Genomic DNA, 17,752 nt, shown 5'->3' with positions numbered 1-17,752 from the left:
ATAACTCACAGTATACAAACTTAACACTGTTTACACGATGTGCATGGTTACACAGTCAAAAAACTGTTTCCCTTCCTACACCCGCCATCAGAAATCCAATTCATTATTGAGGCACCTGTGCTCATTAGATAGGGAGGAGAAACCAATTAGAGCCCACTATAGCCCAAGCACCAGTGCCGCTCCCAAATGCATAGTAAATTTACTCAATATTGCGAATTAATAATTATCATTATGCAGACTGTGATGGAGTGACCATCACTAGGGTTCTCAGCGTGTTCTGACTGTCACACCAAGAAGCCTGGCTCTTTGGCGTAGCGGTCTGAGCCCCAGTTTACCACCCCAGAAGGTCCGGGTTCGAGTCCTGGTTGGGCAACTCTACTCCCCTTTGCTACACAGACATAAAACTAAATAACTAAATATCACAATTAAGTGATTAAATAGCATAATGGCTCCAACAAATCATAAGTACATAAACAGCACACACGGAGGAGGTGAGAGGCCCTTTCACATACTGTCTTGCTCCACTGTTGCAGCCTGTTTTTTTAAAGACTTCAACAGGAAGTTGAAATCCTGATGTTTGTGACCGTGGTTACATCTGGTACATTAGAAACATTTGTTGTAAGTTGTAAATTGTTGTAAGTTGTAAATTGGCAGCACCTTGCCTCCATCCGTCCGGGCCACTGTCTTCCCTGAGGCGACGAACAATAACAAAGCAGAACAATGCTGCACTACGCTCTGCCTGACCACTACGACTGGTCACACCAGCTATAGACATGTCTTCAGCTGGAAAACTTTAAGAATGCTGCTAACAATATATTAAAAGAAATCAATCAAGTATTGGGAAAAAAAGAATGAGCAGAGAGTTGAGGCGAGAGTAAAGTTGAGAAAAAAAATGGTCGTCTTTATTGCATCGTAATGGCCTGGTGTATACATCATTAAATACAGTACAGCACATGAAGAGGAGGCCCTGGCCTCACGCCACGTCACGTCACATCACATACTGCAGGGACAGCTCTGGCACTGGCCTGCTTCAATTCCCTTCAGGTAAGGAAAGAAACGCACACCAATGAGCTCCCTTATAAACCATCTTTATTCCCATGACGTTTTGGGGGCGGTGGTGGCCCAAAACGTCACGGGAATAGAGATGTATTACAAAGGGTGCTCATCTGTGTGCGGTTATTTCCTTACCATACATGGACTTTATGTTTTGACCCTGCTGACTTGGACTCTGCTTCCCTGCCCTTCCGTTCAGGGAAGTATTCCAAGAATCTGGTCCAATAGTAAAATAGGGGTGTGTTTCTCTACAGAGTCATTGCTAACCAAGTTAGCAACTTACTTAGTTGCAATGCAATTTCCCATTGACAACATTACTAAGTTGCTAACTAGTTGGCAACGATGCTTTCTAGAAATGGGATCCTCCTGGTTCGATTAACCTTGAGGTAGTGGTAAATCATCTAATAGAAGAGCCTGGAGTCCTTGTTTTCTTGATTGAAGGGTGACTGCAGGCTATCTATTAACAGGTTTATCACTTCCTGTAGGTTAAACTTAGCCAGGTCTTTCACTTAATCATGTTCTTGGAATACTCCCCAGTTATATTCTGTTCCATGAAGTAATTGTGAAACTCTGCAATTTTGAAAAAAACTCTGGAATTCTGGAATGAGTCAGTCCCACCCTTCAGACCTCCAGCATTCCCTTCTGGGTTTCCATTCATAATTACACACGGCTGTGCTGCGCCGCGCTGTGCTGTACTGTGCCGCGATTCTTACTCCTCACGGCATGATTCAGCTGAATTTTATTTTTGTAATATCGTCGTAGAAACATGCAAGTTTATTAAAAACATCCTCTGGTTGTCCAGCTGTGGTGTGTGTGTGTAGGGATGTGGCGTGGCGGTGGGGGATTGGGTTTGAAAGGAATGTGAATACAACTCTATGAAAACACCAGTGGAAAGGGGGGGAGGGGCTGACACACTAGGGTTGCCGACCGTTCCTTGAAATACGGAATCATACATATTTAGAAAGAAAAATACGGTTCCGTGTTGAGCTGAAAGAGGACACAAGGACCACAGACCCCCTGCGACAATTAAGTGTCTCATATTTTCCCGGAAGTCTCCAGGTTTTTTTTGTTTTTTGTTTTTTTTTCACAGACAGTTGGCAACCCTAGTTGACACGTGTATGGGGCAATAAAAGGAGGTAGAACAAACAGGACATTAACAATGAAATGAAAACAAACTCCAACAGAAAAACAAAACAAAAAACAGACACTAACAAACAAACAAAAGTTTCAGATCAGAAAAAAAGAAAAACTGATTGCAAAATGTCCATAGACTTCAAGTTCTACCAGACAGACACACTGATATATTTTAAAAAGGTATCGCCACGTCAGAAACTCCTCGTCTTCTTCCTCCTCCTCCACTCTTCTCTCACTCTTGCCGTCCTCCCATCTGCGCTCTCTCTCTGGTCCCTCTTCTCCTCTCCTCTCCTCCTCTTCTCTTCTCCTTCTCTTCTCCTCTCCTCTCTTCCTCTCCTCTTCCTCTGTTCTTCTCTCGTCCTCCATGTTGGTTAGCGTTTGGAGAGTTCGTTGGAGAGCCAGTCCAGCCCCTCGTACAGCCCTGTGCCCTGGGTCGCACACGTAGCCTGGACATGCCACTGCAGAGGAGAGAGGACAGGGGGACAGAGGAGGAGGAGAGAGGAGAGAAGACGGGGGGAAGAGGAGGAGGAAGAGGTTGAGGAGAGAGGACAGGGGAGGTGGAAGAAGAGGAGGAGAAGGAGGTGATAGGAGGAGGAGGAGGAGAGAAGACGGGGGAGGAAGAGGAGGAGGAGGAGAGAAGACGGGGGAGGAGGTGAGAGGACAGAGGAGGAGGAAGAGGAGAGAAGACGGGGGGAAGAGGAGGAGGAGGATGAGGACAGAGGAGGAGGAGGAGAGAAGACAGAGGAGGTGAGAGGACAGAGAGGAGGAAGAGGAGAGAAGACAGAGGGGGAGGAATAGGAGGTGAGAGGAGGAGGAGACCCAGGGGACAGAGGAGGAGGAAGAGGAGGTGAGAGGACAGAGGGACAGAGAGGAGGAAGAGGAGAAATAGATGAAGAGAGGACCGGGGAAAAAAGAGATGAGAGGAGGAGGAGGAGGAGGGATAGGAGGAGAAATAGATGGAGAGAGGGAAAAAACAGGAGGAGAGGCGAAAGAGAAAGGGGAGGAAGGAAGTAGAGGAGAATAAAGAGGGTAAGAACAGAACAGAACAGGAGAGAGAAGAGAGGAATGAGAGATGATGAAGAGCAGGAGGGTGAGGAGGAGGAGGGATACAATGAGAAGTTAGTATAGTTGCTACATTTCACCCGTTGTCCTAAGGCGTCACCAACNTGGTGGAGCCCTCCAGGAGCTTCTGATGTGCCCACCAAGGATGTTAGTAAACAGTGACGACTACAAGATTTAATCACAGTTAATGTGTTTCTTAATTTAAATATGAGACTATTTCTTTATAACTTATATGCAAATTATCATTAAATCATAGTGTGATTAGGAAGGATGATGTCAAGACATCAGTAGAGGATTTTGAACAAAAAAGTAGCCCTCGGGTAGTTCTCACTATCCCTCGAGTAGCCCTTGGTAGCCCTCAGACACAGAAAGGTTGGGGACCCCTGGTCTAAGGCATCATAAAACAACGCAACAGTAAAACAAACACAACATGCAGATACAACAGCCATACATCACAAGACAGTAGATCGCAAATTCAAGTTGTTTGTTTGTATATTCTCAGCAGATAAAAAGCTTAATATTTAGAAGTGTGTGAGTTGGTGCTCTGTGTAACGTCTCCAGCTGCCGTGTAATGTATGCGGCCTGGGGACTGAAAGAGCTAAACACCTCAGAGTGCTGCAGCATGTTCAGTGTCACAGCATCCACACTGTAGTACTAGTATTCATACTTTGGGAAGAACTATACTGTATGTGTGTGCGTGTGTTTCTGGGATGCCCACGGTTCTGTAGTCTATGCTCTGCAGGTTGTGTGTGTGTGTGTGTGTGTGTGTGTGTGTGTGTGTGTGTGACTCACAGTTCTGCTGCGTAGGCTCTGTAGTCCCAGTTTGTCTGTGAGGTCGCTGACGGCCATGGCGTTGGGCAGGTCCTGCTTGTTAGCAAACACCAATAGCACCGCCTCCCGCAACTCATCCTCCTGGAGCTACAACCAATAGGAGAGGAGAGAGATTAACCAATCAGCTAACACCGCCTCCCGCAACTCATCCTCCTGGAGCTATAACAACCAATAGGAGAGAAGAGAGGAGAGGGATTAACCAATCAGCAAACACCAATAGCACCGCCTCCCGCAACTCATCCTCCTGGAGCTACAACCAATAGGAGACAAGACATGAGACAGATGCACCAATCAGCAAACACCGCCTCCCGCAACTCATCCTCCTGGAGCTACAACAACCAATAGGAGAGAAGAGATGAGAGAGATTAACCAATCAGCAAACACCGCCTCCCGCAACTCATCCTCCTGGAGCTACAACCAATAGGAGACAAGAGAGGAGAGAGATTAACCAATGAGCAAACACCAATAACACAGCCTCCCGCAACTCATCCTCCTGGAGCTACAACAACCAATAGGAGACAAGAGAGGAAAGAGATTAACCTGTCAGCTAACACCGCCTCCCGCAACTCATCCTCCTGGAGCTACAACAACCAATAGGAGAGAAGAGAGGAGAGAGATTAACCAATCAGCAAACACCAATAACACAGCCTTCCTCATCAATACCCAATAGGAGAAGAGATGAGAGACATTAACCAATCAGCAAACACCAATAACACACTACTGTAACTCCCTCAACATATTCTCCTGAAGCTGCAACAGCCAATAGGAGAGAAGAAGAGAGGGGGGGGGAGTATACGACATCTGTCATGTATGAGACAGACAGACGAACCCCTTAACCCGGAGCCTCTCTTATCACCTTATTGTCACCAAAATGGTAATGACCATGTTTTAATCGGTTACGCAACACTCTCTGCATTGTCATAGCAATGGTGTTATGATGTAGTTGAGTGCTTTCAGCAAAGACTGAATAGGCCCATCGACAAGACCATATGCACTAAGAGGACATAGCAGACAGAATAGAAGGTCTTCATTCCTGAATGCCATTCTTCTGAGCACACTCACACACACACACATTCAACAGATTGTCCCAACTGGATGCCTTCCTATGAATGGGAAGTTGATAGGAACGGCAACACCCAAAAAGAGAGGAGATGGGGAGAAAAACATACAATGTACAGCATGTACAGTATGAGACAGACAGATGAAGACAGCGGATAGAATGAGGTCGTTCCTGAATGCCATTCTTCTGAGCGCACGCATGCACACACACACACACACACACACACACACACACACACACACACACACACACACACACACACACACACACACACACACACACACACACACACACACACACACACACACACACACTATAAACAGATACAGTCTCAGCCGGATGCCTTCCCATCCGCAACTCCTCCTGCCTCAATGGCAGCCATACACACTGGCGCCGTTACAGGTATGAATTTAGTTACATAGCTTTTAGTTACTGCGTCTTAAGTCAAACTGGCTGTTTAACATGTAAACTGCACCTACATGAATGTGAATATTTCAGCCCATGGTAGGCAGCACAGATGTATGGTATAGCGCCACACCGTGGAAGACAGAGGGCACAACACCCTAGCTGCTAGGCTGAAAGCATTATTCATATCCGATGTGGAAGGCGTGTGGAATATGTGTGGAATGCTTCACACGCTCTAACCCATGCTGGTGGAAGCCGTTGTATCAGTAGAGCATAGGAACTAGTAGAATGGGCTGTCTGTATGTAAAATGAAGAGCATCACGACTTGGAGATAGTATTGTTCAATAAAATTAGCAAAGACAGAGAGAAAGCCTTGTAAACGGATGGTGAGGAGATAGAGGGGGAGAAAGACTTGTAAAGTGATGGTGGGGAGAGACAGGGACAAAATCTTGTAAAATGGAAGAAAGGCTTGTAAACGTGACAGAAGAAAGGAAAATAGAAATGGTGTAGAATGGGGGGCATAACAAAATACTTGTATAGCGATGGAGCGGAGAAGAACAGAGAAAGAGAATTGTCAAATGGGTTAAAAATCTTTTATTTTTGGGAAATGCAAGTAAAAGGAGAGAGAGGAAAGTGAAAAGTAGAAAGACGTGCCATTATTGAGAGAGGATAAAATGGGATGTTTTAGGATGTACGAGAGAAGACATCTTTGCGAGAGGAGAGTAAAGGGGGTGTTGTGTTTTGGAACTATCATTTTTGAGAGAGGAGAGGAAAGGGTTATGTTTCAGGACGTACCATTTTTGGGAGAGTAAAGGGGTGTGCGTTTGGGACGTACCATTTTTGAGAGGAGCGTCAAAGTGGTGTGTTTGGGCCGTACCATTTTTGAGAGGAGAGTAAAGGGGTGTGTGTTTGGGACGTACCATTTTTGGGAGAGTAAAGGGGTGTGCGTTTGGGACGTACCATTTTTGCGAGCTCCTCTGCTGATTCTGCTACTCGTTCCCTGTCGTTACTGTCCACTACGAAGATGAGACCCTGCAGGGAGGAAAGGGTTAAAAACAGTAAGTCAGAACCGTACACAGTATAAAGGCAGCATAAACTGTACATAGCAGTGTTAATTTCGTCAACCATGACTATGACTAAAATATTTCGTCAAAGCCCTTTTTTGATTTTCGTCATTTAGACTAAGACTAAGACTAAATTGGGAAGGCAATGACTAAAATATGACTAAGACTAAAATTGATTTTCGTCATTGTGACTAAGACTAAGACAAAATTTTAAAAAGCTGACTAAATTAACACTGGTGTTAAATAAAATAGAGAAAAAGAGAACCAGTGTGTGAATAAGTTTCATTCTGCACAGTGTGATATATGTTAAAAAGAGAAGCAGTGTGCGGAGAAGGTTTATTCTGTACAGTCAAATGATATATGTTAAAAAGAGAAGCAGTGTGTGGAGAAGTTCTATTATGTACAGTGTTGACTAAAATGACTAAAATGACTAAAAATTGACTAAGACTAAAATTGATTTTCGTCATTTAGACAAAGACTAAGACTAAATTGGGAAGGCAATGACTAAAATATGACTAAGACTAAAATTGATTTTCGTCATTGTGACTAAGACTACGACTAAATCAAAAAAAGCTGACAAAATTAACACTGGTACATAGGTGTACCGTTATAAAACACCCGCGCTGTGAGGAGGGGCAAGATGCTATAAGGTTATAACAGAGCAGTCAGGGCAGCTAGAGTGTAATGTTGTGTTTCTCAGCAGGGGTTCTACATCGAATCGAAATTCACATAATCGATTCACAGAGCACAAAATCGATTTTTAGGTTCTTTTTCTTTTTGTTATTTTTGTTTAATTTAGGTCTTTAGCAATCTCTTAACACTGTCAAGACACAGCTCTTTGACATTTTTATATAAAAATAGGCAACAGCATCATTTGGGGGAAATCCTGGCACCAAGAAGGAAACGGATTGAATCGATTTGACATTTTAGATGTTTTAAGAACAAACACACCCACACCCCTTTTTTGACAAATGGGGCCTGTCTTCCAGCTGCCTGGCGTGACGTGAGAGGGGGAGGCACCGGCAGTCAGGCAGCACAGAGGTCAGGGCCTCGCTCTACTCAACACGGCCCGGCCCCAAACAAGACTGGACAAGACTCAACACACACACACACACACACACACACACACACACACACACACACACACACACACACACACACACACACACACACACACACACACACACACACACACACACACACACACACACACACACACACACTCCAAGTATTCAATACACACACAAACACGCACACAGATCCTTCAAAGCAGTCAGCATACACACACGATCCCAGTAATCATTCGACATACACACACGGCTCTCAAAGCAAGAAACCTCCAGAGTCTGAATCTTCATTCAGCTTTCTCGTGTGCTGGATGCCGCTGGCCAGACGAGTAGATCTTGTTTAACATCATGTCAGGCCATGTGGAGGTAGCCAGCAGTCCAGTAGGGCTGTAACCAGCTCTCACAGAGCTCACATACTGACCCCTTCAGAGTTCACTGGTCAAATTATATTACAGTACATTTAGTTGACGCTTTTATCCAAAGCAACTCACATATTTACAGGGTATTGGTTACAGTCCATGGAGCAATGTGGGGATTGGTGACTCAGGGCACCTCAGCTATGGAGGGTGGTAGGGACTGGAGGGGTGGGATTCGAACCCACAACCCTTTGATATAAATCCCATCTCCTCAACCATTACCATACCTGCAAACTCGTCACCTTTTGGTGACAGTCACCTTTTTCCCGGCCAATTAGGTAATTCACGTGAATAGAAATAGAACCCCCGCTGTACACTGTCACCTTTTTTTCTTTGACGAGTTTGCAGGTCTGATTAGATTACGACTGAACAATCAGAGTTCACTGGTCAAATGAACAATAGACAATCAAATCAAGAACACACCACTGTGCCAAGTCGACTGACAACTACAGTACCATAGATATGGTGACGCCATACCTCTTCTAAAAGTTCAAAGGTCATGCTTTAGGAGCTCCCTGTGTGTTTGTGAAATACCACTGTGCACACACACACACAAACCTCCTGAAGTCGTTACCATGACGACATTGCCACTCTTCTGAAAGGTCATAGGTCAGCCAAGGGTGGGGGTTAAAGGTCAGGGCGGGGGTCATAGCGTACCTGTGTATTCTGGAAGTAGTGCCTCCACAGGGGTCGGATCTTGTCCTGGCCGCCGACGTCCCACACCGTGAAACAGATGTTCTTATACTCCACCGTCTCAACATTAAAACCTGCACAGCAAGAACCAAGCACAGATATTAAATTATTATATCGCTATCATTATAACATTATAATCGGGAGAACAAGAACCAAACACAAATGATATTAGTATTTAACCTGTGTAATAGTAACAGTGAAGTAACCATTTCTTATACTCCACAGTCTCCACATTAAAACCTTGAGAACGCCATCCAAACACAGATATTAGATTATATCACCGCTAAACTTATCACACTGTAAAACGGATGTTCTTTCAATGAGATTTAGTGAACATTTCACAACTTATTACATTGTAAACCATAAAGTGAATGGTAGTGGTTTAATTCATGCGTTTTGCATATTGTTCTCTATCCTTTATAAGTCTTTCCTCCATTAGGGAACATTCCACATCTAACAGGGTCAAAGATGTTTTTTCGTGGGCTCAGACGTGGGCGCAACAGCATCTAATGTCAATAAATGAATTAGTAAATCGTGTTTGATATTGATATGCTGCACTAAAAACAAACAAGCAAAAAAAAAATCCTTACAGTAGTGGCACTGTACTACTGAAACATCACTGACCCACAAAAGGGCACAAATATCCGGCATTGAAATGACTTTTTAAAGGGACACTGTGTGAGATTTTTAGTTGTTTATTTCCAGAATTCATGCTGCTCATTCACTAATGTTACCTTTTTCATGAATACTTACCACCACCATCAAATTGTAAGTATTCATTATGACTGGAAAAATTGCACTTTTCATACATGAAAAGGGGGATCTTCTCCATGGTCCGCCATTTTGAATTTCCAAAAATAGCCATTTTCAGCTGCAAAAATGACTGTACTTGGACCATACTAGAAAATATTTGTTTATTACTTAGTAAACTTCCATGTAAAGATCAAATTTGGCAATAGGCAGCCCAGTTTCAATGAGCAGTATAGTTGCAGTACCTTTTTTGACCATTTCCTGCACAGTGTCCCTTTAAATAAATGTCCATTTGTGCAGTACATGGGGGCAAGAGGAGCGCTGACCCCATTCCAGGGTTTAATCTGCGTATAGATCTTGTTTAGGGGGCGACACTTGAGCTGTGTTTTGACTGGGGACTGTCAGATCCTATCAGACACGTGAACAGCACAGTGAAGCGCAACACAGCCCAGTACACAGCACAGCACACTACACAGTAATGCACACAGCGCACTACACAGCACACTACACTACACTACACAGCACAGCACAGCACAGCACTGTGAAGCACCGCGAGCACAGCACTGCACAGCACACTACAGCACTACACAACACAGCCTTGTACACATTAGAACTACACAGCATAACACTACACAACACTACACTACACAGTGCTGGCCAGCAGCACAAAACACAGCACAGCACAGTGAAGTGCAGTGAAGTGAAGTGCAGTGCAACAGTGTACATGAAGAGGACAGAGGAGAACTACACGGCCACTATTCGGTCAAGCTGGGCTGCAAATGGGCTTTTAACAAACCCAAAGCCCTAGTAGAGGGTAGCACAGCCCAACCCCTCGTACTGACCCCTATAGGGTAGCACAGCCCAAACCCTCACTTCTACTGACCCCTAGGGTAGCAGGGTCCAAACCCTCACTTCTACTCACCCCTAGGGTAGCAGGGTCCCTACTGCTGTCCTCTGTAAAGGTGATGATACACGGGAGCTTGTCTATGTTCCCACAGCTCATTGGTCCCACAATCCAATGGTCCCATAGCATGTTCCTGCTGCTCCATGTTCCCACATGCTCCCAGTTTACTCGGAAATGTGGGAACATGGAGTTCTGGGAGATAGGCCCTGTATTTGAATAATTTCTTAAAAATGTGGGAACATGGAGCAGCAGGAATAAGCTGTGGGAACATTGGGCTGACCCCTGCTACACAGGGAAAGTTTTTTGAGTAATCTTGTCGGGCAACGTCATGATTGCCCAGGACTTTTTCTAGGATTTTTTGGCATGAGGGTGCATCATGGCAGGTTACAGGGGGTGACCCCCCATGAATGAGAAATTTATTAGGGGCGCTCAAATATATATATATATATATATATATATATATATATATATATTAGAGATGTACAGGATCCAAGATCCGGTTCCGGATCCGGCAGGATAATAGGGGTTTTTCAGACTATCCGGATCCGGTTCCAGGATCCAGGATCCGGTAGCCGAGGCTTTTAAGTCAAAATAGTTTGAGCCAACGTGATAAAAAGGGCCCACGTGTGTGAGTAGGCTATGTGTTTCAACCCTTTCATAGGATCCGGTATCCGGTTCCGGATAAACAGTGGATCCGGTATCCGACAGGATCCTAAAAATCAGGATCCGGTGCATCTCTAATATATATATATATATATATATATATATAAATAAAAGTATGAGGGCGCACCCACAGAGGTATGAGGGTGGAGCGCCCCTATTTCCCCGTTCAGAAAAAGTCCTGATTGCCTATTTGTTTTCTGATGGAACAGTTAATATCTGGAATTAAAAAGGATACCGGTATTCCCTACATGTTTGATTACTTCAGAGACGCACCAACAAGAAGGAAGAGCGCCATGTGTGGAAGATCACTTTTCCTGATAGAGAGGTTAAGAAAACTTGCCTGCTGCTAGTCCAAGTTCTCTTGATAAAAAAATGATGCGATAAACAGTCTAAACAACGTATTATGGCATCATCATTGCTCAAAAAAATTACCCTGTGTGCCATCACCTTAATGGCTTGGTAGTTCTGCTAGATGATGGGTAGCCCAGATCGACACTAAAACACCCCACCAATGTACAGCACAGCACCTCAGCTCAATGGGGTAGCTCAGATCGACACTAAAACGCGCTGCCAATGTACAGCACAGCACCTCAGCTCATTGGGGTAGCCCAGATCGACACTACAGGACGCATCTGTGTGTACACAGTGCAACTCAGCCATCACAGTACTGTGCATACAACACCGCCAGACCAGACACTAAAGTAAACCATCTTTCATTTACATTGATTTTACATTACACTTAGCTGACGCTTTCATTCAAAGCAACATCCAGCTGTTTTTTAAGTACAGGGTATTGGTTACAGTCCCTGTAGCAGTGCGGTTAGGTGCTTTGCTCACGTAATAAACTAGTAATTTATCAGTAATTTAGTTATTTAGTAAATGAATCATTACACTTAGCTGACACTTTTATCCAAAGTATTTTACAGTTATTTACAGGGTATTGGTTACAGTCCCTGGAGCAGTGTGGGGTTTAGGTGCCTTGCTCAAGGGCACTTCAACAATGGAGTGAGGTAGGAAGTGGAAGGGTGGGATTCGAACCTACAACCCTTTCACATAAAGCTCATCTCCTTTTTGTCTGTGACTTCCACTGTAGTGACACAAAGCTCTACTATTTCTCATGCTGAGTAAAAACACCTCCACAGTCCACTTCCACCATAGTGGTCTATTCTGTTACCCTGAGCAAACCCTCTCTTCTCTTTCTACCTCTCACTTGGAGTAAAACCCCTCCTCCCCTCTGATCAAAACCCCTCTTCTACTACTGTAGAGAAGTGACCTCTCCTCCTTCTCTTGCTCTCTCTCTTCTTCCACTGTAGTGATCTTTTCTATTCTGTTGCCCTGATCTAACCCCCTCTTCTCTTCCCCTTCCACTGTAGTGATCTTTTCTATTCTGTTGCCCTGATCTAACCCCCTCTTCTCTTCCCCTTCCAGTGAACCCCTCTCCTCCCTCGACACACAGGCTGGCCTGTCTTGCATAAAAACAACTTTGGACAGTGATGTGGAATGTGGGCAATGGTGTGGCGTCTCAATTAACCAGGTCGGGGGGAAAGTTTGTGTGCGACAGCACTTTTTTATCAGTCAGTGTATCCCGTCATAATTCATAATTGCTCTATTTTTCCCATTTATTACTACCTCCGCCAAGGAGGTTATGCTTTCGGTCGCGTTGGTTTGTTTGTCCGTCTGTCTGTCTGTCTGTCTGTCTGTCTGTCTGTCTGTCTGTCTGTCTGTCTGTCTGTCTGTCTGTCTGTCTGTCTGTCTGTCTGTGTGACAGTCAGCAGGATAACTCAAAAAGTTAGGAATGGATTTGGATGAAACTTTGGCAGAAAGACTTGGGAAAAAAAATGGGTGTGATACAGTCAAATGTTCTATCAAACAGCTTTCTTGGTGGAGGTCTGCACTCTCTGAGTGCATTTCTAGTGTATTTATTCAGTGTGACTTGACTTACCGATAGTTGGAATAGTGGTTACGATTTCTCCAAGCTTTAGTTTGTAAAGAATTGTTGTTTTCCCGGCAGCATCCAAGCCAACTGAAACACAGAGAGAGAGAGAGAGAGAGAGAGAGAGAGAGAGAGAGAGAGAGAGAGAGACGGTGGGCTAGATTTCGTAGCTCCTTTAGAAAATGAGTTTCGTTCTCACTCTCGAGTGGCAACTTGATTTTTCTAATATAACCTCCTGACAATATGTAAAGCAATATTCTGGCTGTTGCCACGCTGAAAAGTTGCACGTTGATCTTAAAAAATAACGAAAATAAAAGAGACTGGGGGTGACGTCACATAATGCACAGTCAATGGGAAGTCTCCGCCCCTCAAAGTTGAAAAGGGAATATTTATCCGCATATCGGGCTTTTTTCATAGGCAGATAATTCACCTAATCATTGAAACAACGTAGGCATTTAATTCCTGACCATTTTCCTGTTACTGGAAAAAATAACACAGCTTGCATTTCTTTACTGACACGTAGTTTTTTGGCGAATTGATCTACCCCCGTCACCTCATTGCTCTATTGCTTTGAGGGAACAGACCTGTCATCTTTTTGACATTTATCTCTCGTTGCCCAATGATGGTCAGACAGTCGAACACTAACAGCGAAAAAGAGCACTCCTGAAAGTTTGAGAAAAAAATATTTGTTTGCATGTACACAACAAGTAAGCCCACTTACCCCCCAACTTGTCACTTTTTGCCATGAAATCTGACGGTTCTGGGTAGCATGCACGCGCTAGCTGTATTCTGCCTCGTTGACTTTGCATTGACGTGACGTCACTCGGTCGGCTAGTTTTTGTTGTCATTTTTATAAATCAATGTGCAAGTTTTGAGGATGGCAACAGCCAAAATATTGATTAATGGGTTGTCAGGGGGGTATATAAGCAAAAATAAAGTTGCCACTCGTTAACACCAACGAACTGACAAGATATGAGACTGGGCCCACCACCTAAACTGTGTCACATTAAATCATCAGTTTGTGTGTTTAGAGAACAGATAATCGGCTCAGGATTGTATTAAGACATTGTGATGTCCGCGGGCACAACACCTCGCAGGTGCCCCCTTTATGAACAACAGGGGCCTATTACATTACACTTAGCTGATGCTTTTTATACAAATTGCCTTACAGTTATTTACAGGGTATTGGTTACAGCCCCTGGAGCAGTATGGGGTTAGGTGCCTTGCTCAAGGTCACTTCAGCCATGGATGGAGGTGTAGGGAGTGGAAGGATGGGATTGGAACCAGCAACCCCCTGATCCAAAGTCCTTGTCCTTGTCCTTAAACCATTAGGCCACTGCTGCCCCGCATCACGGGTAAAGTTTGTGTCAATTATGGTACAGTACAAATACGATAATTATCGTACATCTGGCAACACTGTTGGTGCCCCTGGGCTCTGTGCCCCTGGCCCTTATGGATAATACGTCCCTGTGGGTCATCCTAAGAAGTACAGTTAAGTTTTAATGAGGAAACAAATTCTAATGTTGTTAACTTGTGGGGTCGTTCACACATCCTGGTTATGTTGACAAAGTGGGTCGGTGTGAACCTTGGCTGCCTCGGTCTGTCAACATTACACACACACACACACACACACACACACACACACACACACACACACACACACACACACACACACACACACACACACACTTGCTTATCATTGGAATGCCCCTATAGAAAGTCATGTGACTCAGGGACACGTAAAACATTCCAGCCAAGAAGCTACACGTGTGTGTGTGTGTGTGTGTGTGTGTGTGTGTGTGTGTGTGTGTGTGTGTGTGTGTGTGTGTGTGTGTGTGTGTGTGTGTGTCTGTGTGTCTGTGTGTGTGTGTGTGTACCCTCTACTGTCCCGGGACACCTGACAATCAAAACACGTTATCTGTCTACTGTGCTGTCCGCTATCTACAGCACTGTTCTCTCCTCAACGATAGTGACGTGAGTTCAGCTGACACGACGCCTACTGCGACTACACTATCCCGATGTGTTACATGTTATTTTTAATAAAAAGTTATCCAGATTATTTTTCTCGCAAAGCAACTTGGATGACCACATCAAGAAATGACATCTGAAACACTGCGCTTTCATTCAACAGAGGCATAGTCAACACAAAGATCAAAACAAATGTTTGATCATGGGCTTAAAAGCTACACCAAAACTGACACGTAGCTAGTGGACAGCGAGACATTTCTCAACCGGGGGTGGGGAAATGGTGAAACCAGCCAACGGTGCCTTTCATCATGTACAGCCAATTTGCCCCATATTGTGATGAACACCGCGATACAAGAGCAACAGAGAAGAGTGAATGCATCACTGTAGCCCACTGATAGTAAAACTAGTAGTTATGATGACGACATTACACACCAGACAGACAGCGGGGCTAGAGTGCTGTCCATAGCCAGCTTACAGTAGCAGCACACACCAGTGTTGCTGCAATGACATCGACTCAACGCTCACCTAGTTATTGCTCTAAATAGCCTACAGCAAAACAATGAGACAGTTTTTTTTAACACAGCAATGTAAAAATACAAAAGCTTCTTCTTCTTAGAGAGTCGTCCCCTCCCCTCCCACTTGACTGACCGTAGCCGAAGATGCTACGGTGCTAGCCAGCCTGCCCAAAGCCACTGGATAACACAACACTCACCCATAAGTATTCTCATCTGCTTTTTGCCGAAGAGCTTTGAGAATAGCGACGAGATGGTGAGCCCCATGTTTGCTTACAGACTCACTCCACAGAAAAGCGGAAAAACAATAAATAAACAATTGAACCACAAGAACAATCCCCAGGTACCGGAGACTTCTTCCCCGATGTCCCTAATCTGTTTATTATAACCACACCACCAGACTGGGTGCAGCCGCTTCTTCTGCTGTCAGATGCCACGTCCTGGCCAACGCGGAAGAAATGACGTCATCACTTCGTGCCTTTAAATTAACTATTTAAAGGACGGGGTATTTGATACAGGTCAGGTACACGAGTGAACCGTTCGCGTTGATTGATAACTTGAATTAGGAGGTTATTAACTATGTATTTCGTGTGACTGACTTCCACACCACAAGATCCAACATCATTGTGTTTACACTTTCTTTATTGTCATTTGTGCCCCCCACAAACACACACCACCACCACCACCACATACACACACAGTTTGAAGCAGCTTTCCTTTATTATTATAGGGAAATTATATTGTAACAACATAATATGTTTCATCATAAGTATATCTGGCCTTTAAAAAGTGGTAATAATGTATGCATTCTGCGTTACTCTGGCATTTGTTGGAAGAGGGACCTTCTCAAGATGGCGACCAACAGAGGACACATTTGCCAGGGAAGGAGTTGTGACGTTCCAAAACACTGGCCAACCAACCAGGAAAAGGAAGACAGTCCTGGACACGTATCAGAGGTATTTTCTACAACTTTGAACATTTACCACATAAAAACACACTATTTTACTGCATCGATTACCGCGTTACAGCGTTAGGTCATCACAAAAACACTGAGATTTATCTCTTGTGATCCGCTTGAATCCAACGGTCTCTTGTTTTGTCAATTCTTGTCATTGTCAGGAACTTGTGTTTGCTATCCCACTAAATATCTTAGCTAGCGGCTAAACGGCTAAAGTAGATGAATGACAAGTAATATAACATTGTCTTGAATGCAGTCTCCCCCCTAAACACTGCATGCTTGGCGATGACTTTGCTATTGGGTGATGATAGCGCTGCCCTGTGTTGGGATCAGATGTATTTAAGTGGCTGCCTTTAAATGCTATGGTCTGCTGAGCTAGCATAATACTACATCACAGCATGTGTAAAAGTCTCTTTATAGTGTGTAGCTATTCTTCATGCGCTTATTTTTTTAAGGTTATGCTTTAGCTGGTTCGGTAAATGACATCGTTTACGTTAGAAATAGCTGTGTGGGTGAATATGAGGCTGGCACGAGAGAAGCAGTTTCCATATCTGCTGGAGAGGGGTGTGAGGAGTCAATGTTGTATTGTACATCATGTGATGCGGTGACACTAGGCCACAAACTGCTATTAAGCATAAAGGTACAAAGGTAGTTTATTGGCCCTCAAAGTAATGTTTCCAAATGCACTTGGTGTGGCTGTAACAAGGTGAGAGCAAGGCACTTCTGCGTTAACTCTGCAGATCTTATCAAGTTAGAATGAATGCGCTAAATCATAGCTCTCTCTTGGTGACCGTTCCACTTTCATCCTGTAAGGTGACCATAAGAGGAATACTTACTAAGTGCTGCTTTAATTTAGTTTCATGACACTGCACTGAGTGTCACAGGGCCAGAGACCACAGGGCAGGACGGGAAGAAGTAGTTTGACTACACACAGTGCTGCCTTTCACACACACACAGAGGACTCTGTAGAGAGCTTTCATTACATTCATTACATTTGGCAAACGCTTTATAATACGTACAGTAGTAATCATAGCCAACATCACTAGCAGAAACAAAATGCACATGAAATATACAGAACACCAAGTGCAGATGCAAAAAAGGGTTAGTTAGTTTTTTTGTTTGTTTGGTTTTGTTTTGTTTTTTTTACAGTGGAGTACACACACACATACACATCATGTCAAGCGTCTGGCTGGAGTACATTGTGTAACGGCTATGTAATATCCTCATGTGCTAGTGTTGGACTTACACCATGAATTTACTTTAACTTTTCACTCCTCTG

The 17,752-nt window shown here is 44.1% G+C and overlaps 1 protein-coding gene across 1 annotated transcript; it reads right to left on the bottom strand.

Moving 5' to 3' along the window:
• Nucleotides 1-877: 877 nt before the first annotated feature.
• On the bottom strand, nt 878-15,961 carry LOC134464156 (ADP-ribosylation factor 4-like). Its single transcript, XM_063217617.1, has 6 exons — nt 15,716-15,961; nt 13,045-13,125; nt 8,750-8,859; nt 6,506-6,577; nt 4,042-4,167; nt 878-2,645 (listed from the first exon to the last, which is right to left on the bottom strand). Exons 1-6 carry the CDS (start codon nt 15,780-15,782, stop codon nt 2,559-2,561), a joined length of 543 nt encoding a protein of 180 aa, XP_063073687.1. The 5' UTR covers nt 15,783-15,961; the 3' UTR covers nt 878-2,558.
• Between the last annotated feature and the right edge of the window lie 1,791 nt (nt 15,962-17,752).

The sequence above is a fragment of the Engraulis encrasicolus genome, chromosome 15 (genome assembly GCF_034702125.1).
Source record: "Engraulis encrasicolus isolate BLACKSEA-1 chromosome 15, IST_EnEncr_1.0, whole genome shotgun sequence".
In the NCBI taxonomy this organism is placed as follows: Eukaryota; Metazoa; Chordata; class Actinopteri; order Clupeiformes; family Engraulidae; genus Engraulis; species Engraulis encrasicolus.
Note: the sequence above shows the minus strand (reverse complement) of the source record. Positions and strands in the feature narration are given on the sequence as shown.

Coding starts and splice junctions, on each gene's coding strand:
- LOC134464156 (XM_063217617.1), bottom strand. CDS start 15,782: ATGGGGCTCACCATCTCGTCGCTATTCTCAAAGCTCTTCGGCAAAAAG. Junction 8,860..13,044: donor AACCACTATTCCAACTATCG/GTAAGTCAAGTC, acceptor CTTGCTGTGCAG/GTTTTAATGTTGAGACGGTG. Junction 2,646..4,041: donor AGAGCCTACGCAGCAGAACT/GTGAGTCACACA, acceptor TCTCCTCTGCAG/TGGCATGTCCAGGCTACGTG.